Source organism: Dermacentor andersoni, chromosome 10 (genome assembly GCF_023375885.2).
Source record: "Dermacentor andersoni chromosome 10, qqDerAnde1_hic_scaffold, whole genome shotgun sequence".
NCBI classification, from domain to species: domain Eukaryota; kingdom Metazoa; phylum Arthropoda; class Arachnida; order Ixodida; family Ixodidae; genus Dermacentor; species Dermacentor andersoni.
In genome coordinates, this window is record NC_092823.1 from 61,745,805 (window position 1) to 61,770,816 (window position 25,012).

Below are 25,012 nucleotides of genomic sequence, written 5' to 3' on the forward strand. Positions count from 1 at the left end.
CAACCCTGAAACGCCTTTGGCCATCCTTGACATCACCGAGACACTGCCAGCTCAGCTAACTCGTGAAGTGTTGCCTAGTTTCGGTTTAGCATTCTCAACGCTGGCTCCGGTAGCTATCTTGAGTTTGCCTCGACGCAACTCACTGTATTATGAATTTCCTCGCTAGAACTGGCTTCCTCCAAGCCGTCATTTACTTTTTTCCCTTCAGATCAACACTTCCAACACGTAATATCTCTAACCGCGCCTACTTAAGCGGCGCTCAAATAAGCGTTCGAAATGTCGACAAAGATGCCAGAAATGCAAAAAGTGAACAAAGTTTGACACTCTACCTGATGCGCCAGGTTCACCAATGTCGACGACGTATCGGGGACGGCGCGGCTGTTCTTCAAGTTTCCTTCAGCAAAGTTACGGAATTGTATCACTGGTAATCACGATAGTGCCGTCAAAGCATGGCAACATTCACTGAAACAATGATCATTAATGATCATCAGCAAATGCTCTCGTGCTCTCTACGCCGGGCGCGCGTTTCTATTTACGTCCAAGCCCAGTGCTCGACCGCTGCGCCGCCATGCGCCGCTCGCGCGTACAACGCTTCTGGGTACTTTCTTCGCTAAAGCGCCACGGCAAGCGCCCTAAATCCCCTAGATTATTCTAGGTACTTGGGGGTCTAGGGAGGTGTTCTGCGCCTCGCGCAGTCTGCTCAGGCAGCTCGCCACCGTCCATCGGCGACGCCGCCTTCATGCCTCGGCAATGCGCCGCCGCGTTTGGGTCTTCGGTAAGAACTGCGTTGTTTTTGCGCATACTGCGGGTCTTCGCAGAGTGTAGAGGTAAGCATTTCCATGTTTTTTTTTTTTATTATGATGAACTTGGTGTGATATTTTTGCTTCGCTGTGTGGCGGCTGCGTCTTGCTGCTGTCTGGGCTGGGAGAAGGCAAACTTTATAAACTGGACGGAGTAATCCGCGTTTCTCACATGAGATGAAGCGTACGCTTCCGTCCTTTGATGCTGGTGTCTCAGCTTCTCTGAAGAAGTCGCAAATACACTGTAAAAATTGTGGCATTTGAAACAGATCGGCCCACGAAACATGTTTTTAATTGCTAACGCGCTTCTGACTGGTGTTATAAGTCGCGAGCCACGTTTTTCGTCGCGAAATATGATTATGTCCAGCCGCCAAGTTCATATTTAACGGGGATAAGCGGGCTAGTTGGTCGTCGTTATTGGAATGCATCATGTAACCGCACAAAAACAAGGGACAAAGAAGGAACACACAAGACAGGCGCCGAACTGTCTTGTGTGTTCCTTCTTTGTCCCTTGTTTTTGTGCGGTTACATGATGCACTCCAATAACGCCAAGTTCAGCCTGCTGCTCGCCGCCCCGCGCGACTTCTGCAACACCAAGTCAGAACTTAGCCGTTATTGTAATACGGGTGTCACACGGCGCACTTATGATCGCGATCAAGCCCGATCCGGATCGAATTTCTCGGTCGGGATTGGCTCCTTTGCACAAAATGCGCGAGAGAGCCAATCGCAGTCGAGAATTTCCATCCAGATCGGTCCCGATCGCCATCAGAAGCGTACATGTGACACCGGTATAACCCACGTTGCATGGTATACGCACCGCGTTCAACGAATTTTAATTTTTATCATAAAGTGGTCTTAGTTTTATGTACCCTTCCTGTTTCATCTAGAAACGTTTTCTACGCTAGATTTCACTCATGTGATTAATGGCTCTATTACTTTGTTGTGAACATTTTGTACCATGCTGTGCCAAAATTGATGATTTACTTGGCTTCTTTCTTCCTTTTTGAAGTACTACATTCAACTGTGTGGTCATCGGTTTGGGTCTTTTGAAATAATACAAGCAATTTAGTTGAAGTATGGGTTTACTCTCTTCAACTGCTAAAAAATACAATGAGTAAACATATATTTATTTACCTTGAATTTTACTCTTTCATTTAATTAATACCTGGTTGACTCTAGGTGCAGTTTTTGACACCTTAGAGATTCTCAAGCACTATCATCTATCACTTTTGCTTGACCTAATATTTGCTTTAGTGTCCCTTTAACAAGTCCTGTAACTGAAATAACTCGCCTTTTGCATGTGTCTCATCCCGTGTGCTGTAGGGCACTGCCCACAGCCTTGTTCTTCAACTCCTTAATAATGAATTGCCACATCATATTGCTATTCAAATATGGCCTAACATACTGGGCTGCATGCCGTATCATGAGGCTCCATTGGCCAGATTACTTTTAACATTGTGTTCACGTACTATTTCATGTATCTGACGCTGGGCAAATGAGCTCTAGCTTCTGTTGTACTGTCGCATGATGATGCACTCAGATACAGAAGTCAGATTGTGCACGTGTCTTGAGTACTCTCGTTCTTTCAAGGAAAGTGGGTTCGTCATATGATCTTATGTGCACATTCGAAGATGATTGTAATTGTTCTGCAATTTACCCATCACTGCCATTACTTATGAAAGTGTGATGATATTGAGATAAATAATGACAGCTGAAGCCTGTGGGATTTCATATTATGATTGCAGAATACATTTGCTGTCATCACTGCTGATTAATTATTCTTGTCTTTCCTGTTGGGCACAAGCTTGCCAAAATAAAGCTTTATTTTCATTTGTTTGGAGCACTCCAGCCAGTGCGTGACAGTACCTTAAAAAATTCCTTGCTACAAGGCATTCCTGAATATGTCGGTCTCCTGTACACTATTGACTTGTCTTGGTGTAAACACACCGAAATTCGAAAAATAGATAACTTGCATATGTCCTGCACTTCTTTCATGTAGCTATCAAAAAACTAACTTGCTGGTCTGGTGCCCACTTGTCTAATCTGTGAGTGTTTGTAAGCTGTAAACATTAACACAATAATATTAGCTGGACTGCATGTACACAGAACTAAGACGTGCACATATGCCGATGCTCACTTCTCTACAAATCTAAATAAAGAAAACTAACCACACCTTGAATTGACTATCCTACTGAATGTGAAAGCATGTCTTACCTTAATGGTAATTTTGCTCCAGTTTAGCTCCATACATACAGTTTCCAGAAGGAACAATTACCAGATTTAAGAACATTAAAATTCTCACCTTTTAGCCATGTGTATTCATTTTCACCTCTATTTTCTTATGTTTTCGAGTAAAAATATTAACAATAAAAGTAGTGAGGATCATAAGCAGGCACTGTAACTTCAGCCAAGCATATCAGTAACTCTAGATGAATCCACACTGACATGGAAAAAACTGCTCAGATTCGTGTTTTAGGAAAGGCAACAGCTCTTTGAGATGGTGATTGGTAAGTTTGGCAAAAATAGAAGTATGATGGATAGCTGCTTAGTTGGCTTACATATTTCATGTGAAATGTTTTGAGTATAATTCATGGTATGTCAACTAAGAGGTGGTTCATGATCATTAGTCTCATTTGCTTGTTCAAGCTGGAATGTGATGTCCATTGTCACTACTCAGTTATAAGAACTTCACTAAATGATTAGAGCAAATGTTGTGTGTCAATGTCGAAGGGCGCAGATTGTTGGGAAAGAGAAACAAGAAAGAATAGTAGGCTGCCAATGAAAACAATTTATTCTCTAAATGTGTCAACAGCAGTTGCAAAACAACTTGGCACATTTGCCCTGCAAAAACATAACAGACAGTACAACAAAGAACAAAAGGTGAAAACTGAAGTCACAGAGGAGACGCGGCAGAGAAAATAAAGAGCTGTACAATACCAAAAGGATATGGTAAAAAATGAAGATAGCATTTTTGTTCAGCTCATCTTACGTCTCTTCCATGGTTACCTTTTTCATGCAGTGCATCCTCTACCTCTATTATGCATTTCTGTTGCATCATGGCATGTATTGGTGTTGGTCACTTATCCAATCTCCAACACAGGACTAATGCTATAAAAAAATTAAAATGGCGTGCTTCATGATCAAATCATGGTTTTGGCACATAAAACCCAGAATTCAATATAAAGACATTCATACTCTATTCACACTAGGTTGAGAACAACACAAACAGAGCTAGAAATGTTCCTGTGACCAAAGTAACAAAATTGACGAAGAGCGCCAGTATAACACTGCCAATCACAATTTGCTGAGGTGTGAGCAACTGGGGGCCACCATGTGGCATCAATGTTTGAAGCACAACTTATGCGCAAGGCTGGCAACTTGTAAGCTGAATGGACGCTACTCATACAATGCTTTGGGTTCTACCTTACTGCTACCAATCAAGAAGCCCTACCTGATAAACAAAAGCTAGCCCTACAGCTCACTATAGCCAAAGAACTGGTGGTTGTTACACACATAATGAAGGAGTGGAGGACAGCCGAAGTGCAAGCAGGATCACCAATGCAGAGCATGAGACAGTGCTCGACCTCAACCAGTGCTCGTCGCTGTGGACCTTTCTGCATTCACGGCCCATGTTCAGTAAACATCTTTCTACTTACAAACCTAGATATTGTAAGCACTATTAACATACTTCGTCGTTTTCATTTGTACGGAGCCATCATCATCTTCCCTGTTCTTCTACTTCGCCCATGAGCTGGGGTGTTTCCTTTTTAGAATAAAAAGAGCTTGACTTGTAAAGTGGTGGAGGTACGTCAAGATCCTGACATCCTCACGCGTTGCCGTCCTCCCTGGAGCTACATTCCGGTGGCCGCCTGCGCCCGGCTGCCCCGACAACGATGGACACTTTGAACCCCAGCTCTTCCAGTGCCTTTAACCCTACCACATAGCCGACTCCGCCTGCGGTGCCCTCTTGGACTGTGACGAGCCCTCAACATGATCCCCCCTGTCTTTGCGGGTCTCCACAGTGATGACATCGACGATTGGATCGACCACTACGACCGCGTGAGTTCTTGCAACAAGTGCGACACCCAGAAATTGAGGCGTGTCGCATTCTACTTGACCGATGTTGCAAAGACGTATTTTAACCACGAATCCGACATCGCAGATTGGTCCACATTTACCCACGGTCCACGTTCATCTGGCCGTGCAGAAGTCGCTAAACAGAAGCTAGGCACACGCTTCCCAACTTCCGCAAGAGTCTTACACCTCATACATAGAGGATGTCTTGGCTCTGTGCTGCCGTGCGAACCCTAGCATGACAGAAGTCGAACGAATTCGACACATATTAGAAGGCATTGGGTCTGTCGCGTTCAACGCCTTAATCATGCAAAATCCGGCTTCTGTCCAAGACATCACTTCGTGTCAGCGCCTAGACGAGCTGCAGTCTGTCTTCAACATGACGGCAGCGATCCTCAGGTTCCCCATTATTCAGATCTACGTGCTCTCATCTGCACCATCATCCGCGAAGAGCTTCAAATACAACACCTGAGGCGTTCACCTGCTGCCTGTGCCCCCCCCCCCCCCTTTGACTTGTGCGAGGTCGTAAAGCAAGAGTTGACAGTGATGACTACACCCACGACGCATTTTGCTCCGGTAGCGCCCCACACCTACCTATGCGGATGTTGCTTCACTACCCACCCCTACCTGCTGACGTTACCTATGACCATTTGGCTTTGATGGGAACCAGAGCACTTGCTATGCCATCCTACCCTCAGTGGCGTCCACCTCGTCTGGTTTGTTTTTACTGTGGTATACGCGGCCATATATCTCGCTTCTGCCGCCGTCGCCAGCAGGATGAAAGACGAGGCTATGCTGAGCACGAGAGAGACCGCACTCGCCAATCAGACGCCTACTATCTCAGATCGTACTCGTTCCCTCACCAGCGGTCTCCGTCTCCTCCAGCTGCTGCCAATCTGCCTCATAGTTCCCGTTTGGCCAGACGTCGTTCTCCATCGCCTTACCGGCGCTTTACATCACCGCTTCGCCCCACTTCCCATCTTGTCGACGAAAACTCGGAAAACTAACTGTTGCAGTTTTTGGAGGGGAAACTGCTTCTTATCGTTCTTCAAAAATTCCTCCTGTTCGCCCTGCCAACATGCTTTCTGTGACTGTCGTAGGTGTTCCCGCGTCAGCTCTCATCGATACCGGTGCTGCCGTTTCTGTTCTTCAGAGTGATCTGTGTTCCTAGCTCCGTTTTTCGTGGTGCTAATAATGCATTCATTCACCGCAACGGACAGTGTACTGCTCGTGTTCTCATCGATGGCATAAGCCACCACATTGAGTTTATCATCCTTCCAACGTGTATCCATGAACTTATACTTGGTTGGGACTTCCTACATTCTGCTTCAGCCGTCATTTCATGTACAGAGGAAGTTGTACACATCACCAATACAGAGCTTGCACCTGTTACGGACTCTTCACTTTCATGCGTGAACTTGGCCATCGCTGCAGACTACGTCCTGCGTCCTGGTCACGAAGACGTAGCCATAACATCCAGTCATATCACCGACGGAGACGCCCTAGTCACCCCTTCTTCCCGTTGTACTTCTCGCGGAATTCTCATTGCCACCTGTCTCGTCCGGTTTTCACAGGGCCGCGCCCTTCTGTCTGCTTGCAACACGACCCCAGATCCTGTGATGCTGCCCAAAGGGATGACTGTGGCAACCCTCGCCGACGCTCAACCTATCTCTATAGTCACGCTTTGCCCTTCTTCATCGCCAGCACCAACCTCAGGTTTGGATGATTCTTTCCCTCCTCCAGCCGTTCTTGGTTCTGACCTAACAGCGCCGCAATCCGAAGCCTTAATGGTGGTCTTGGCAAAACACAAAGCCTGCTTCGATAGCTGTTCCCCTGTGTTGAGCCAAACTCCTGCGGCTACACACCGCATCAAAACCGATGGTTCCGCTATATTACGACGACGGCCCTATTGTGTATCGTCGTCCGAACGAAAGGTCATTGAACAACAGGTTGCTGACATGCTTGCGCGGAAGATAATACGACCTTTATCTAGCCCATGGGCTTCTCCCGTGGTCCTGGTAAAGAAAAAAGATGGCTCCGTTCACTATTGCGTCGATTATTGAGCGCTCAATAAGATCACACGCAAGGACATATATCCAATACCTCGAATTGACGACGCTTTGGACACACTACAAGGGGCGGAGTATTTCTCCAGCCTTGATCTTCGATCAGGATATTGGCAAATTCCGATGAACGAGACTGACAAAGAAAAGACCGCGTTCGCTACACCAGATGGACTTTATAAATTTAACGTGAGGCCTTTTAGCCTTTGTAATGCTCCAGCCACGTTTGAGCACATGATAGACGACGTACTTTGTGGTCTAAAATGGAAGACATGCCTCGGTTATCTGGACGATATTGTCATCTTTTCGTCTGACTTCAGCCAACATCTTCATCGATTAGACGAAGTTCTCAAATGCCTTGCAAATGCTGGTCTCCAGATCAATACAAAAAAATGCAAATTTGCAAGCAAGACGATAAAAGTATTGGGTCGCGTCGTCTCAAAAGATGGCATCCAGCCAGACCCCGAAAAGATTAGTGCCGTTCTCCAGTTTCCTCACCCCCAGCAACAGAAAGATCTACGTAGTTTCCTCGGCTTGGCGTCATATTTTCCTAGATTTATACGCAACTTCGCAGCAGTAGCAGCTCCTCTATACAAGCTACTGGTTACCGGTGCCTCTTTCACGTGGACTAGCGACTGCGAGTCGGCTTTTCAAGCTCTGAAGCGGCATCTTACTTCCGGACCAGTGCTTCGCCACTTCGATAATCGAGCCCCCACCATACTCCATACTGACACAAGTGCACAAGGTATTGGCGCAGTACTTCTGCAGTGTAATAAAGCCTCTAAAGAGCAAGTCATAGCATATGCCAGCCGAACACTTTCTCCAGCTGAGCGGAACTACACCATTACAGAGCAAGAGTGCCTGGCTATCATTTGGTCGATTCAGAAATTTCGCCCATACCTTTATGGCCGCCACTTCACCATCGTCACCGACCATCATTCTCTGTGTTGGCTGTCATCAATGAAAAACATGTCAGGACGCTTAGGACGCTGGATACTCCGCTTGCAGGAATATGACTTTACTATAACATACAAGTCTGGAAAAAGTCATCATGATGCAGACACATTGTCTCGCTGCCCACTCTCGCTCTCTCCCGGTAACGTGCTGTTGTCTTCCCTACCAAGTCATTCCGATGCTACGCCTGCCTCACACCAGCTCTCAATAATGCCCCTGGACCAAGTTACGCTTTCATCACGCTCTGATTTCATCTCGCTTCAGCGGGCCGACTCCTACTGTCGAACTCTCATGGATCGCCTTAGTGGGTTCGCCGAACCACCCAACAGCCGCTTGCTACGCCAGCTTCGACAATTCCGCCTTCAAGGTGGCGTGCTTCACCGCTACGTTTACCATTCAACAGGTCACCGGTGGGTCCCAGTTCTACCTCGCTGCCTTCGTCTGCGGGTATTAGAGGCACTTCACGACGACGTATCGGCTGGCCACTTAGGCTTCCACAAGACTTACGACCGCATAAAGACCCGCTGCTTCTGGCTTGGCCTATCCACAACAGTGGCCAAATACATTGCCTCTTATGCGTCATGTCAGCACCGCAAACGCTCGACATCCCCTCCTGCCGGTTTACTACAACCTCTCCCTTGCCCGGGCGCACCTTTTGAATTTGTTGGTATTAATTTATATGGTCCCTTGCCATTGACACCCTCCGGTCACCGTTGGATTGTCACTTCGGTCGACCATTTAACAAGATATACCGAGACTGCCCCTCTGCGATCCGGCACCGCTTCTGAGGTTGCCGACTTTTCCTTGTGCTCCATCGTCTTGCACCACGGGGCTCCTCGTGTTCTCAGTGACCGTGGCAAGGTGTTCATTTCACAAGTTCTTGAGGAAGTTCTTCGGGCCACTAATACCGTCCACAAATCTACTTCTACCTATCATCCGCAAACCAATGGCCTTACTGAGTGCTTCCACCGTACGCTGTCTGACATGATTTCCTTGTACATCCGTCCTGACCACACTGACTGGGATAAAATTCTTCCTTTTGTGACATTCGCATGTAATACTGCTATTCAATGGACTACCGGCTGCAGCCCTTTCTTCCTTGTGTATGGACGATCTCCTTGCACCATATTCAACAGATAACTCTAACGCGTCGCTTCCAGAAGATTTTGCTGCCAGAGTTGCACATTGCCGTCAAATCGCCCGGCAAAGCACAGAAGCTACCCAAGCTGAGCGCAAGCGTTACTGCGACAACAAACATAGTGACCTACGTTTTCACTCTGAAGACCAAGTCCTGCTTTGGACTCCAGTCCGCACTCCAGGCCTCTGTGAGAAGTTCCTTCCACGCTACATTGGCCCATACACCGTTGTGCAGCAAACATCTGCAGTGAACTATCTCGTCCGCCCAGTACACTCCGTCACTGACCGGCGCCGCCGGAATGCTGAAGTTGTTCATGTCTCGCGGATGAAGCCCTTCACACCCCGTTTAAATAATCTCTAATCTGCGGCCAGGCTGGCCGCTTCCATGACCGGGGGAAGTTAGTGTAAGCACTATTAACGTACTTCGTTTTCATATGTACATAGCCATCATCATCTTCCCTGTTCTTCTACTTCATTGCGCATGAGCTGGGGCATTGCCTTTTTTGGAATAAACAGCATTGGACAACTTGATCAGTCTCGGTATTATAATATATATATATATATATATATATATATATATATATATATCTGCCTATTTTGACATTTACGGGGCCACGGCTTTCCGTGCCCTTTAGAAGCTAGATCTTTCACAAGCATAATTATTGCTCAAGCTATTTTTGTGTTCTCCATCAAATTATTATATGTGTGTGAAACGTTACTGATTGGACTCTTTCGCCAGCAAAGGTAGCAGAAGCGTAGATGAATGCTCTTGGTCTTATATTACGTTTTGCGGTTCTACTCGTAAACGCCGGCATTTTAGTTTGCGTGTTGCCATTATGACATTCGGATGTTTAACATGATGTGGCCGCTACGTCAGTTACGTGAATGCGATAAGCAAGGCTTCTGCAGTAGCTTAGCAGAGCACGAACATTTTTAGATCTAATCTAAAATTGTTGGTAGAGCACACAGTTTACAAATTTTGATAGGGTTCTCAATTCTCGTTACTTTCGGTTCCTGTCACCAGGGCCCTCTCTGTGAAGTGTTTCAAACATGGCGTCCACCAGTAGCGCCAGCACTCTGTGCGACTCGCATGACAATTCACCGTGGTTTTTTTTTTTCAGGAAAGGTAAATGAAGTTCTTTTGCGATGACTGCTTATATTGCGGTATCATTTAGGAGTCCTGTTATGTTTCTGTTGGCGTGCATCACATTTGTTGACTAAGCGTCTCTCGTACGAGCGCCCTTGTTTCAGAGTTGAATCATAGGCTAATGCTAGCAACTTACTTGATCGCTCTCTTTTTCTTTTCTTGTTGTCAGTACGTAACATGGTGTTGAGAGCGATGTACCAAGAGGAACACGACGAAAAAGGTTGCATGTTATCCCCGAGCGCAGGGAGGAAAGAGTGTCTTTTCGCCTGCTGCGGCTATTGATATTGATGTAAGGCAAAATCGAGAAGGGAAGACAGGCAAGCTGTAAGCATCAGTTAAAAAAAAAAAGAAGGAAATCAAGAATTCCACTAGGAAGTGAGAAATAAGGGTGTGGGCGTGTTCAGATGAGGAAACACTTGGGGGAGTACCGACTATTCTTTTTCAGCGAACATTTTTGTATGAGGTGGGCAAATGCTCAAGTGCCTCCATAGAAAAGAATCAATCAACTTTTGTTTTAAGAGACTCAGCACGAATTTGGAGAAAGACTAATCGTGGAGAAGAGCATTTTTGCGACTTTCAGATTTTGCAAACTTGAAGACCAATCACTTCAAAAATAAAACTTTGTACACTGCCAAACATATTTTTCGTAATATTAAACTATTGGAACTAATGGCCCAAGAAAACTCAGATTTATGCCACCCACAGTCTTCTTTTTTTTAAGTTGCCAAACTTTTCTTGTTTAGCAAGCGCCTCTCATTGACCCTGAGATCAGCGGCCATTTGGGGCTATTTTAGATAGGGCAGCGAAGCAGAAAATTTCCAGACAAATCTTCGAAGAAGTTTTTGAAAATTAATGTAAAAAATTAGCAGCTACACTGCGTATTTATTTTGTAATAAAATGCCGAAGACACCAAAATTTTACAGTACACCCTCACAGGAGTTATAAACCTAGTACTGCAAGAACATTCAGCATTATTTTAAGCAGAAAGATTGTCCTATTTTTTAGAACCCTATGATGTGTGTAGTTTTAATAATATCAAAGTTACGTTCAGATTGCATTCCGAACTCGCTGTTTTTTTGTTACTAAAAAATAGTGGCCCACATTCTGCAGTTCTTGCCTCTTCTGACTCACGAAATGACAAGCTTGGGTTTTTGGGGCTCTGGTATCCACATTTTACTTACAGTACATTAAGGTAGCAACCATGGGAGAGCGGGCACAGCGAGCTGTTTAATACCCCTGTGACATGGGCACCCACAAACTCCTTTTAACTTTGTCGTCTTTATCTCGAGGGAGATGCACTTGATGTCACACAGTTGCCCTTCCGCTAAGGGAACTTAATGGAGCTTTTGGTCAAAGGAGATTGGCGAAACCCCTCGAAGACTAAATGGAGCACTCTCGTGCCCATACTGGTTGTTGTAAAATTGAGAATTTTATGATTGTTTGCATTAAAATTTGTTGTTGCATATGTTTAGAACGTTTGTATTGAATTAAATAAGAGCTCAAGCACAGTTCAGCAACAGTTATACTTGCTGCTTCATAATACCCTTGACCTAGGCTGCTTGGCACCATGTTTTTCTCGTCTTTCAGGGTGCTTACATGAACCCGACAGAATCAGGTTGAGCCGGCTTGTCGGGCTGAAATATATCGTATTTATTCGAATCTAGGCCGATAGCTTTTTTCAAATAATCATATTCCAAACTCTAGGGTCGGCTTAGATTTGAGGATTTAAAAAAAAATGTGCCAGTTTTTCATTGAAACTGCTAAATATGGTGCATAGCTAGCGCCATCTAGGAAAGTCAGTATCGCAGCCGCTACTAGGCGTGCCAGTAGCCAACCGTACACAAGCGAGGTCGCCATTTTGACCTGTGTTGTGTCGGCCGTATCAGTGTAAGGCGTGGTGGTATCGCGATGGCACCAAGCAGGAAATGCCACTACAGTGGCGCTTTCAAGCGAAAAGTTGTGATAGCCGCAGAGGCATCGTCGAACCTTCAAGCCGGGCAGGACTTCGGCGTCGATGAGAAAAACGTCCGTCGTTGGAGGGGACGACAACAGCTTTTTGTGTGCGCCGCAACAAGGATGGCATTTAGCGGACCAAAGAAAGGCCGCCACCACAAAGTGGAGACAGTTATGGTCGACTTTGTTCGGACGCAGAGAGCAGCTGCCCTTCCAGTGACAACAGAAGTGCTCCAAGCGAAAGCTAGGGAACTTTCGAGGGAACGAGGCCCAACGCGAAATGATTTCAAAGCCAGCCGGGGCTGGCTTCAGAAATTCATGAAGTGCTTCGGCTTCAGCCTCTGACGTCGCACTTCAATCACCCAGAAGCTGCCAAGCAATTTCGAAGAAAAGCTGCTAGCTTTTCAGCGCTACATGCTGCGAAAGAGAGAAGCAGCAGGCTACCTTAGGCAAATCGGCAACGCCGACCAAATGGCTGTGTGTTTGATATGCCAGTGGCATACACCGTGAATGAAAAGGGTGCCAAGGAGGTGAAGGTGCACTTTGCAGGCTACGAGAAGCAGCGCCCAACTGTGATGCTGTGCTGCAGAGCTGATGGACATAAACTTCCTCCTTATATGATATTTAAAAGGAAGACACTGCCTACTCGAGAAGCTTTCCCAAGAAATGTCATTGTGCGGGCAAATGAGAACGGGTGGATGACGGGTGCAATGGTGGAAGAGTGGGTTAAGATTGTGTGGCGACGGCATCCAGGAGCCCTTTTGACAAAGAGTTCACTCCTTGTCCTCGACTCTTACCGTGGGCACTTGACCGACAACGTGAAGGCTGCGCTCGCCCAAGCGAACACGAACCTCGCTGTCATACCGGGTGGCATGATAGGGCAGTTGCAGCCACTTGATGTCTGCATCAACAAACCTTTCAAGGATCGTCTGTGGAAATAATACACGGTCTGGTTGACTGATGAAGACCACATGCTAACGGCAATGGGCCGCATCAAACGTGCATTGCAATCGCAGCTGGCAGGCTGGGTAGCTGCAGCGTGGGACGACATCCCAGGAAATTTGATCGTGCGCTGCACTTTCGAAAGTGCAGCATATCTAATGCGCTTGACGGTACCGAAGATAGTGCACTGTTTGAAGGTGACAGTGACAAGGAACACAGCGATGAGTATATCAGCAATGATGACGTTGAATGAGCTCTGCACGTTCAGATTCAATAAATGCTATTTGCATTTTGTGAACGCTGTCCTCACTTTTTTTGGTCGGCCTACATTCGAGGTAATATATTTTTTTTGTTGGCTTCGGACTTTAGGAGGTCAGCCTAGATTTGAGTAAATACGGTACCTGTCAAGTTCATGTAAACATTAGCCGGTTGGACTGAACAAGCGTTGAGTTGGGCTGCCCAACTTGTTTGCAGCGTGTATGAACACGTAGAAGGGTCGGGCCCGCCAGTGCCAAGACTTGTGCAGGAACACTGTGATGTCGCGATTTAGGTGCCAGCAGTGGTAATAGCATCAGGATTAGGCCAAAACAAGCACTGTGCAGCCCAACCTCATCGTGGCAATAAGACCCGCGAAATAGAGCTGTTGCAGACGGAAACGAACCAGAAGCTCAGTTAGGACGCGTTGGTGTCTCAGCGCGACGCCGTGTGCCATCGTTGTCTGGACTTGTCAGAAGCGAGTTCACGTAAGCGCGGTCACATGGAGCTCAGTCAGCCCAATTTTTTACTGCCCACTTGCGTTGGGTAAATGTAAATGCAGCCTTTGTCTTGCTAGTCATGCAGGGGTACGTGTGGTCACTTGTGACTGACATTGGCACAGTTGACAAAATAAGAAAGCTCACAAGGTGGCCATTGCATGAAATGTTGCGTTTTAGTATAGTTTGCAGCAGTTTGGGTCACAGAACGCAGAGCCTACTCACGACACCGCAAAGAAAAATGTCGATAAGCACAGGGTGGCTAGTGTGGCTGTCAGCACCGCTGTTTAGCGAGCGCATCTTGATTTTAAACGAGGTGTATGTTTTGTGCATCAAATATAGTGAATAATATTTTTGTGGAAGGAGCGTTCATTGTAATAGCTACAAGCATAATTAGCAGTTAGTTACATTCTTGTTCTGAATGCACCTCTCGCGGCTTCTCTTATAGGCCGTGACACAATCACAATTTCCTTGAGGTCGAACTCTCTTATCGTAAAGAATTTTGTGGGTGCCTGTATGACACAAGCATAAGGCTAGTCTGGGTAAACTACTACTGCCACTGCTCTATAATTAAGCTTGATATCTGAAATTCATCCCATTTATGTGCCCAATGTATATGCCTAGTGGGAAAGCACGATGACGCAACTGCTGTGGACGAGGAGTCAGCTGGATGTGTTTAGATGAGGACAGATTGCAGAAGCGGTTCCAAATATTTATTTTAGGCAGGAAAACCATTCCACAGAATAGGACAGAGACTACTTTGTTACAGAAGAAATCTCAACTGTAAAAAAGTGCGAAAATCACACTATCAGGTTGCAAAATTTTGCAACTTGAAGAGCGAGCGCATGGTATAGAGAGTAGTTTTCTACACATTAAACATTTTACTATAAATCTATTGAGTTAAAGTGAATTCAGTATGCAGAAGAACTTTACGTTGTGCGATCTGATCAAGGAAATTCCTTATATGTTGCGCAGTGTGCAAGCACAGATTGAAAAAAAAACGTGTGCATGTTCAGTTTGCATTAGTACTTACTTCTCTGAATGGTTACTTACTGAGCACAAATAACGCAAATAAATAAATTCCGAACTCATAAACCTTAAGCTGCAGTTCTTCCACTTTCGTATAACTTCATCACACACCTCTCAACCCAAGTTTTGATAAACCTGCCGTGGTTGCCCAGTGGCTATGGTGTTGGGCTGCTGAGCACGAGGTTGCAGGATCTAATCCCAGCCACGGTGGTCGCATTTCGATGGGGGCGAAATGCGAAAACACCCATGTGCTTAGATTTAGGTGCACGTTGAAGAACCCCAGGTAGTCGAAATTTTCGGAGTCCTCCACTACGGCGTGCCTCATAATCAGAAAGCGGTTTTGGCACGTAAAGACCCATAATTAATTTTTTTAATGATAAATTAGTCAATCTCTATTAGCCTCGTCATAGCTTTGAAACAGCCCTTTATCACAATAATGATTCTGGCTACCTGTGCATGATTGCCACCAACTCCAGCTACGGGGAATTTTGTTTTCTTGGAAACAAAATTGGAATAAGTGTATGCTGTTGACCTTAATAACTACCCCCATCGTTGAACAGTGGAAGTGAGTACCTTTGTATATATGTTGCATATTTGTATCAGTAACAAAACATAGCAACATAATTTTGCAGGAAACTGATCACAAGGGATGAACGTCGAGTAATTTTACAGAAATCGGAAATGATTTTTATTTTATGAAGACAAAAATAGTCGATATTCTGACTTATGATTTTTTTTACATTTACCATGCAGTTCTTAGCAATAAAAAAATGGTAAATACACTCTTTTGTAAGTTATGTAGCAGATTACGAATAGAGCAAAAGATTTTCCATACGTAAGCAGTTCTAGGCGTACCCAACTAGGAAACCCATCCATCCGTCATGTAAGATGAATCGCTATAAAGAAATTAATATGTAAAACAAAATAAATTCGAAAAGAAAAACTTTGGCAATATTAAAGCTTGAACCTAACACCCCACACTCCAAAACTGAGTGTCTTATGCACTGGGCTAAATACCCACGCTTGCTGAATATAGCTGAACCATATGAATGTTGTACCGGCAGTACAAAAGAAATGTCAAGAACAGTTTCTGTGAAGGCTTTGTTGAAAGATTTGATGATGGTGGAATAAAAGCCATCTCTAGGACCACATGTAGAGCCATCTTGGCGTGTTGTGCATATCATGAAAACTCAGACTTTGGGAAATGGAATGCCAAACACGCCACATCCCCAATTCATTTCAGTGGTCACGGGATGCGCCTTGGGTTGAGGGTTCCTTCACCAACCGAAATGCCACTGATCTCCAAGGGCTCGCTTGCTTCGCATCTCGCAGCACAGATAGACAAGCAGTCAATGAATTGATATAAGGAGTGATGAGGGGTTGTATGGGTTTTGTCACGGTTGCTAATGGTTCAATATTGGTGGATGAAGTGCTAAAAAGGGCTTATAATGATCAGAGCAATACTACTAAGGTTGATAGTAGTTGATAACAGTTGGATTGTGTCCCATAAGGACAGATAAGTGTTAATAAGGACCCAATCAATTGTGATAAGATTGATGATTACCTATAAGGTTTGATAAGCGTTTATACTGACCGGCCCGATCAAGTTTAATAAGATTGATGATGACTTATAAGGGTTGATAAGCGTTTATACTGACCGGCCGGATCAAGTTTGATGAGATTGATAGTGGTACTGGGTTGCATGGAGATGAGCAAGTGGCACAATGATTATGCATACTTGGACAGCACCTGTGGAGTTTCTGCATGAATTCTTTGAAGATTAAGCCATCATTTCAAAATGCCAAATAAGCCCCCAATTTTTTCGTCTATGTGAAATTGGAAAGTAAGCATTTTTGTTCATGCCGTGCTACGATTAAACTCAATTTACCTTAATTCTGTGAGAGAGGTTGTATAGATGACTTTTTAATATGTACAAAACTGTATTCTCTATACCATGCACTTTTTAAGTTAGAACATTCTGAAACATGGAAATGACATTTTTGCACTTCATCTTATTTAAGATTTTTTCTTTGTGAAACAAAGGCGTATGTGGGGAAAGTAGTCTCAGTTAATTTTGTGGAAAGGTTTTTCTGCCTAATACAAATATTTTAGTTAACAGAAAAAATATTCTGGACCTCTTTTGTGACTATCATTAACTGATCACACACAAATGACTCCTCTACTACAGCGGTGTCATTGCGATTTCCCACTGGCTGGCGCACCGGTCATATAAACGAAGCATTTTAGAGAGTACTGCCAGTAGTAGTTTCCCCAGACCAGCCTTCACCAGCTTGCTATGCGCCCTCTTGTGTGCTTGCTACCTTAACGTATGGCAGGTGAAATTTGATACAGGAGCCCTGAAAACTAGGGGTGTGCGAATATTCAAAAATTTTGAATATTTTTAATCGTATTCGACTGGACAATAGGTACTCAAATATTTTTGACTATTCTATTGGATAGGAATATTCTAAATAAATTGCATATATTTCTTTCTGTGCAGGAGTAAACATGCTTGATAACATTAAGTTTTAACCATTGTAAGCAAATGTGTGATTTTATGCTGAATTTCGCGATTTTATGCAGCTGGCAAAATGTCATTTGTAAAACATGCTTAGCCGCTGGACTTCTAAGCTGTGCAGGGAAGCTATCCTCTCTCTGGCATAGGACACGGATTTGCAAACAGCGAGGGTGCACTCTTTTGCAGGTTGCAATCCTGAGCTTATTGCTTGTCAGCAAATTCGATGAATTTCGGCAGGTACAGGGTGAAATGCCTCTGAGTTTCCGGGAAATTCATGCAGTATAACAAGGCACAGGTTGGTGAGAACAGACAGCCAGCAGAAATTATTCAATTTTCAAGAGATAAAAATTTTTTCGTATACCTTACTAGTTTATTTTTGTACCAATGACAATGTAATTGCAGTGTTCCAACATGTTAAACCAACTTGCTAATAAATGCGTATGCGTGTGCATATCATTTGATATTTGATTGTAAGTAATCATATTCAAAAATTTTCATATTTGCACACCCCCTAGTGAAAACCCAAGCTCATGTCATTTCGTGGCTTAGAAGAGGCAAAAAAGGTGGGATATTAGTCACTTTTCCTTACTTACAGAAAAACAGCGAGCTTGGAATAATACAATATGAATGTAATTTCGATTTTGTTATTGTACCTATGAGGAAAATCCCAAATGAAAGTTCTCCTATTTTTAGGGGACATAGAGAAACTGTTAATACAGTGTTGGCCACACTGTTGTGAGTGGCGCTTCCTCGTCTCCCAAATAAGCCTGCGTGCGCTTTGCTCGGATGCTCAGTCTTGGTCTGGCAGCCATTGAAAATGGAGCTCCCGTTGAACGCTACTGCGAAGTGTGAAGTTCGCGCAGTTATTCAATTTTTTTATGCAAAAGGCATTAAGCAGGTCGAAATTCATTGGTAATTGATGGAAGTGTATGACCACTCGTGCATGGATGTCACGAACGTTTGCAAGTGGTGTAGAGAGTTTACAGCCGGCCGTACTGAAATTCACCACAAAGAAAGGAGCGGTAGGACGTCAGTTTCCGACAAGACAGTCGCGAAGATTGAGGTCATGCGTGAAGATCGGAGGGTCACTCTGGGTACTCTCTGCATTTTGGTTCCCGAGGCTTCCCGAAGCACCATCCACAGGATTTTATTGGAAACGTTGCAATCGGAAGGTGTGTGCAAGATGGGTACCATGGCATTCCACTTTACACCTGAGACAAAACAATTATGCGAGTTGCGGCATCCCTCTTTGCCCCAGCCGCAAGAATTCAAACACAGTCTGCCGGTAAAGTCATGGCAACCGGGTTTTGGGACTGGAAAAGGGTACTGTTGGTCAACTTTCTGTCTGCTGAGACAGCAATAAACACTGACAGATATTGTGACACACCAAAAAACTCACAAGGGCAATTCAGAACCGGAGAAGAGACATAAGGACCTCCCAAAGTTGGTCCTTATCAGAACACACTCTATATGTAAAGATGTCTTGAACAAGTACAAGTGTTTCTATCTTTTGTTAAATTAGTGCTCATGTAGCCAATCTGGGAGCGAAGAAGATTCCAGCATCTTCTTTGTTTTCTATATTTTGAACTTCACGGGGTCAAGATTCTTCAGTTTCTCCCGCCTGTAGAGCTCCGAAGAGCAATGTTTCGCTGTTCAACATTGCTTTTCTTGTTGGCGCTGCCAGGCATAGTTGTTCGACACTATCATGTCCGTAACTTGATGACATCGTGGGTGCAAAATGAACAAGTAAGGTGGCAACCTGTGCTTTGGTACAATCACAGTGGGTTTTGTGATGGTGAAAGCTTATATTTCTATTGTTCTGATTCAGAAGAATAATCATTTCCGATACACAACTGTATGCGGCGCCTCTGTGAAGCTTTTAGAAAGGATGGCCGCATTGACATTGAGCATATACCAGGGATGAATTCTGCATGGCTCGGTTGAATATTGTCTCTGTTAACCAAAGAGGTGACAGCTATGCAGAATCATTTTTGTATCTCCGAAAATATTCGACCAATCTGAAAAATTATTTCTGGCAAGCCTTTGGGAAGGGCAATGCGCTCGCTGCAATGCATATTTCAGTTTTCATAGAAAGTGTTTCCGGGCCCCTCAAGCTTTTTGTGGATACTCATGTACCATAAAACTAGTAATTATGAAGGCCACTTTTCTCGGAGTGTATCACTTAGCAAAGGGGGTTTGTGAGCAGTGACAAATGCCAAGACAACGAAAGCCATTCTAATGACCGTGACGAGGACAAAAGTACCCTTAGACTGTGTAAATAATTCTTTGAGGAGAAAAATGGGAAAATGCTGCCATTTCGTTTCAGCGCCTAAGCAAAGCAATTTTCAGGTGCAAGGTGGGCTAGTTGGTTTCTTGTCTGATCTGTGAAACGTGTCACATTTTTATCTTGCAGGCTAGACCACCTGTCCAGTCAGCTTGTTCGGCGAGTGGCTGGGTACGTAGCTGGGTGAAAATGCTGCCTGTGCACATGGTTGAAAGCACAAGCAAGGCATTACATATGCATGCTTATACATTACATGCATTATAAATTATTAAGATATAAGGTTACAGACTTGCAAATCACTGATCGTCTTGGTTCAATTAGTAATTACGGTTGGTACTACTGTGAAGCTGAACCAATTTTGCAGCCAAGTCTGATAAATTGAAGAAATTTAAAAGGTGAAATCTTCAACATGCACTTACACTAGTCGTCTTTTTTTTTTCTCCTCTCTAAGCAACATGCTATTGTCAGCCTTTCCACTATAATACTATTAGTGGTTGCTTTTCACTGGTGTTTTTGGTGTGGAAGAGTAAGCCTCTTTTTTTTTTGTTGCATTGTGTATTGCAGTTCTTACCATGTCACCCAAGAAGTGGAGTAATTACTGTTTAAGAAGAAACATACTGAGATGCATATATACATTGATTCACATTGTTGAATGTAATTTCTGGTTGCGCAATAAAAGTGCATCTTTTTCATAAAAGAATCGCTGTCGTCATTACTGTTTGATACAAGTGCTGGGTGTTTCAGAGATCAAGTATCATTTGCAGCAAGCACATATTTCGCAACTGCACTGTGAAATGTAGCTCGTACTGGACCTACTGTATACACATATACAACACATTGACCTTTTTTATTTAATAATTTAAAAATTTCATGCTAGAAATTGCAGTTTCGGTGCCTTAACTTTCTTTGCACTATGTGTTGCACTTGATTAATTTGAAATGATCTGTAGGAGCTGCTCACTTTTAAATTATTGGCATGAGATTGCTTCAAGACTTTTATTTCCGAGAATGATTATGTATAAAATACCTTACAGGCCCAAAGGGCATCGAGTAAGGGCGGTTCAGGTATTACAATGAAAGTACAAGCAAACTAGTAACATCAAAATGTAACGCAACAAAGCAAAATACAAAACAAGGTTCCAATGCAAGTGAACAAAAAAATGCAACACCACAAGATATGTTTGCGAAAAATGTGCTAAAAGAGCATTTGACTGCAAGTGAAGAAGAAAATGCAATACATCACAAAATAAACAAACTATGGACTAATCGGACTAATCCATAATACAGCACTATTGCAAAAAATTCACCTCAAGCTTGTGACGGAAGTTATGTAGTATTATTATGTGTTATTGGTCATGTAACCCCCCTTAAACAATGCTTCATTGAAGAGTCTAAGGTACAAGGAATAAATTACTTCACAAGGAAACATGCACCTCTTGTGATGGCAAGAGATTTATACATTTCAATCCATAGGCTTCTTTTACTTGTCAGCGCTTGAGCTGTTTGGCGTTATAAAGGCACCTAGGTCTTTTTTCACTTGTAACCAAGCCAGAAACATTTCACTCTTAGCAGTTTTCTATCTTGTGGAAACAAAAGCTTCTCAAGGAGTGCAAACTGCACTGGAATGCAGATATGTCGTCTGTGTTGTAACTTGTGAATGGATGCCAAACCATCTGGCTCTCTCAGGACATCAGGTAGTATATGTATAGTGCAACACTGCAGTAGCTTTTACACACACCATGTGCTTCAGTCAAGTAGATGTAAAGAAAGAGTTGTATATATCTGTGCATTTCTTCCAGTAATCCTTTATTTGCTGTGGTGGACATCAGGTGCATATCTTGAAATTGCTTATGAACATGCAAACAGCTTGCTAATTAGATTTTTACCTATTACTTTTAGAGGCCATGTAGTAATGAAAGTCAAAGCTAGCTAGTCAACAAAGTATTCGTTAGTAGGTATCTCAATTGGCAGCAGCTTCAAGAAATGTGCATTGAAATTAAAAGTTGCACGCAAAATTTTCACACACTGACCAAACATAGTTAGGTGGGAGAATAGAGAGCAGGATGTCACTGCATGTGGAATATCTTTAAGCTGGTGCTACTTACGAAGCTTCTGCCAAATATTCTTCCTGCATGAGGTAGGTGCACGTTGGCAATCGCATGATTCCAAAGTAAAGAAAAAAATTTGCATTAAATTTTGTTGGCATGTTCATTAAGAATTTGAAGATGTACATCTGTAATTTACTGAGACTAATATTACTTGAATCCCCTTATCTGAGAAAATATGTATTTATTATCCACATAAAATTGTTTTTTAACACCCAGTATAGTTAATAAGTAGTCTCTATTTGTTCATGACAGTAATATAGTACTGTACACCTTTTGTTATACTAGTTTGGATGGATATCGCAAGAGTTTTGTTGAGCGCGATCCTAGAACTACCAGAAAGGTGCACACAGCAAGCACCCAGATGTTACTAAATGTTCTCTTCAAAGAAGAAAATATATTGGGTCCCTGACAAAACAGTGCCCGGTACACACTTGAATGACATGTTAGACGTTTAACATTGGGCACTTGAGACTGCAGTTAATCGAAATGTTCTGTGTAATGTACGGTGCACAAACACATTGTGCAGGTGGTGCTTGTGGCTGAGAAGCCTGTGTGTTGAATGATGTGTGAATATCTTTACTGTTATTTGCCTTCTTCTTTACCACTGTATGAAGAAGAAATGTAAAAAATAGACAGCGAGAAGGGTGCACGTACATACACAAAATAAAGTTTATCCAAACCAAGTGCCACTACCAACTGAATTTTCTTTCACAATACAGGTTACGTTTTATAACACCCATCATGAATGGCTAAAGCAGAACTGGTGCTAAGCATGAGACTGCGGGATTAAATTGCAGCCACAGTGGCTGCATTTTGATGGAGTCAAAATGCAAAAACATCCATATGGTGCCTGCATTGTAATGAATGTTGAGAAAAAAACTAAATCGTCAAAAGTAATTGCAAGCCATTCACTATGGCGTGCCACTTAATCATACGGTGGTTTTGCTTTAAACATCAGTATTTTTTTTTTTTATAACACTGGAGGTGCACATGGGTATTCTTCCTTATACTACAGCATGCTGGAGAGCAATTTCCGGGTTGTACAATGGAAGTGATGTGTTGCTGACATACATTTCCCAATTTCTTGATATGAAATGCTATGAGGGCTTCTCTTGCCACTGGCTCTCCAACCCTTCTCACTGTCTTCAATATGAACTCTCCCAGTAGCTATAATAACTAAAGCAATGAGTTGCACTTTGTCAATAAGTAAAAGGAATGGGTGGAGTAGCAGGCGAGAGTCATACTATTGCAGGCACCTTTTTGTACGAAAGATAGCGTGTCTTTCTCTCTGTGCTACAAGTAAATTATTGGCAGGGGAGAAACTCAAAACAGGGGGTCACTTCACTTGATCCCCCATGGCACCTGTACAGCACTTTGAGTGGGAAATATGCACTTCACCACATGATAAGCAACGGAAGTTGGCTGTCCATAATAACATCCCCTTCAGAACAAGAATCTGTGCTTGGTCACATCAACGCTCTGTTTCCTGTTCTTTGAATGCATTTTCCTGACAGCATTTTCACGACCTGCAAAAAAAAAGAAAGCCTTGAAGTGGGACAACCTTGCAGTAGACAAACGCAAAGTCCAGTGGAGCTGCTACAATGATTAACACAACAAACTTTTTTTTTTTTTTTTTTTACGAATTGTCAATGTAGACTGATTGTAGGATCGGAGCTTCAGGAGGCCCGTGAGGACATAGAAAAAAATTCATTTAAGCAAGCAACACCTTGAAACTCCGCTCAGGCACTGCACCCTTTCGCATCTACGTGGCTGGAAATGCCACCGAGCACATCCGTGTGGGTAAGAGGCCTATGAGGCTATTCAGTTGAAAATTTGAGCCTTTGAAATGTTGTGTGTTCTTTGAGAGGTTCAGCGTTTCTTTCTTTTTTTTGTAGTTTGCACTACCAGAAACGTAGCTACACGCCCTCCATTCAAACATCAAATAAAAGTAATGGTACGGCCTCTTCATACAAATGCGGTTCACTGTCTAATTGGCAGTGGAAAACGAGTACAATGTTTTAGTTCAACTGCAGCACGGCCCCTCGTGCATTCAGCATACTTATAACTTCATGTTTTGCTTCTGCTTCAGCATTTGCAATTATCACTAATGCGGATTCGCACCGAGTTTCGGAATATTGCGCGGCTGACATGGTTTCTCGCATATATGATTCTGCAAACGCGAATTCACCATGTGAAACGGGAATACAGGAGTGCAACATGGTGTGGCAAAATAATTGAATGACGAATAATGCAAAACACATTGTTCAGCGTTTTAAATCGCTGCATAGTCGCTAAAAGTTCACTAGGGTAGCTTTCATTGGTATGAAGCCACGTTTGATACTGTTCTAAAACAAAACAACAAAAAAACATTTATATTGGAACCTTGAAAAGGAATTAAAGGCACGAGTATCTACCAGTTTATAAGGAAACAATGCGTTCTACATGTGGAGCACTTGCACTTGATACAAGTGATCGCGTCGCTAAAGAGAACATGGGTTTTTCAATACATGCAGGCCGCCTAGGTTATTCCGAAATAAAAGTTGCGTGCGCAAGCTAGACGTAACACAGGACGAAATTTTTCAGTATGGATAAGGGGGCAAAGGGACGTGATAAGAAGATGGATATGGTGCGCGAGGCGCTTCGATCTACAAAAGCTGGGATAATCGTGTGGCATGGAACGTTTCTCGCACCAGCCATATCATCGCTGCAATGAAGCGTCCTTCTTCACATCACTGCCTTTCTTCCAGGCGAAACAGCAGCAAGGCACAGGCGCCACACATTACACGTATTAAAGAAACTATCGCGTGCCATCCAGGGAAAAAACAACGAAAAGCTTACACGCGCCCAAACTTTGCGAATGCAGGCAAAGTGGGCTTGGGCTGAGCAGATGGGGCGTGCGCGCCCCAGGCGTACCGCATCTCCTTAGTACCTAGATACGTACCTAAAAGGATCTAGGGAACTTTGCGAATGCAGGCAAAGTGGGCTTGGGCTGAGCAGATGGGGCGTGCGCGCCCCAGGCGTACCGCATCTCCCTAGTACCTAGGGACGTACCTAGAAGGATCTAGGGCGCGTGCCGTGCTGCTTCGGTGAAAAAGTACTTAAAACGGCGTGGAGAGCATTTGCTGATGATCATTGCTTCAGTGAATGCTCCCATGCTTTGACCGCACTGTCGCGATTACCGGTGATACGATTCCGTAACTTTGCTGAAGTGAACTTGAAGAACAGCCGCGCCGTCCCCGATACGTCGTTGAC

At 43.8% G+C, this 25,012-nt stretch overlaps 2 protein-coding genes and 1 long non-coding RNA gene across 9 annotated transcripts in view; 1 reads left to right on the top strand and 2 right to left on the bottom strand.

Annotated features, from left to right (window-relative positions):
• The window catches only part of LOC126543850 (uncharacterized), a 51,085-nt gene extending 50,502 nt beyond the window's left edge, over window positions 1–583 (bottom strand). For all 3 annotated transcript variants that reach the window (XM_050190985.3, XM_050190984.3, XM_055062388.2), the window contains exon 1: window positions 330–583. The gene's annotated coding sequence lies outside the window, so the exon portion shown is untranslated. The remainder of the gene's footprint in view (window positions 1–329) is intronic.
• A 61-nt stretch (window positions 584–644) lies between these two features.
• LOC126543851 (uncharacterized) lies at window positions 645–20,353 on the top strand. 5 transcript variants are annotated; one of them, XM_055062390.2, is made up of 4 exons: window positions 645–775; window positions 6,449–6,590; window positions 19,783–19,824; window positions 20,218–20,353. In XM_055062390.2, the coding sequence occupies exons 1-4, from the start codon at window positions 751–753 to the stop codon at window positions 20,246–20,248; spliced, it is 240 nt and encodes a 79-aa protein (XP_054918365.1). In that variant the 5' UTR covers window positions 645–750; the 3' UTR covers window positions 20,249–20,353. The 5 variants fall into 5 exon arrangements, 2 of the variants coding, with proteins under 2 accessions (XP_054918365.1, XP_054918364.1); XM_055062389.2 differs by having other exon boundaries at window positions 647–827; XR_008608862.2 differs by lacking the exon at window positions 6,449–6,590 and having other exon boundaries at window positions 647–775.
• A 390-nt stretch (window positions 20,354–20,743) lies between these two features.
• On the bottom strand, window positions 20,744–24,669 carry LOC129380673 (uncharacterized). Its single transcript, XR_008608863.1, has 2 exons — window positions 24,451–24,669; window positions 20,744–23,286 (listed from the first exon to the last, which is right to left on the bottom strand). It is a non-coding gene; the product is annotated as an uncharacterized lncRNA (long non-coding RNA).
• Window positions 24,670–25,012: the final 343 nt, after the last annotated feature.

What these genes read in the sequence shown, in the direction of transcription:
- LOC126543851 (XM_055062389.2), top strand. Translation starts at nt 740, where the DNA reads ATGCCTCGGCAATGCGCCGCCGCGTTTGGGTCTTCGGTAAGAACTGCG. An exon ending in ATCGCCAGCACCAACCTCAG is followed by an intron (nt 6,591 to 19,782) that starts GTTTGGATGATT and finishes TTTATCTTGCAG; the next exon opens with GCTAGACCACCTGTCCAGTC. An exon ending in CTTGTTCGGCGAGTGGCTGG is followed by an intron (nt 19,825 to 20,217) that starts GTACGTAGCTGG and finishes TGTGTATTGCAG; the next exon opens with TTCTTACCATGTCACCCAAG.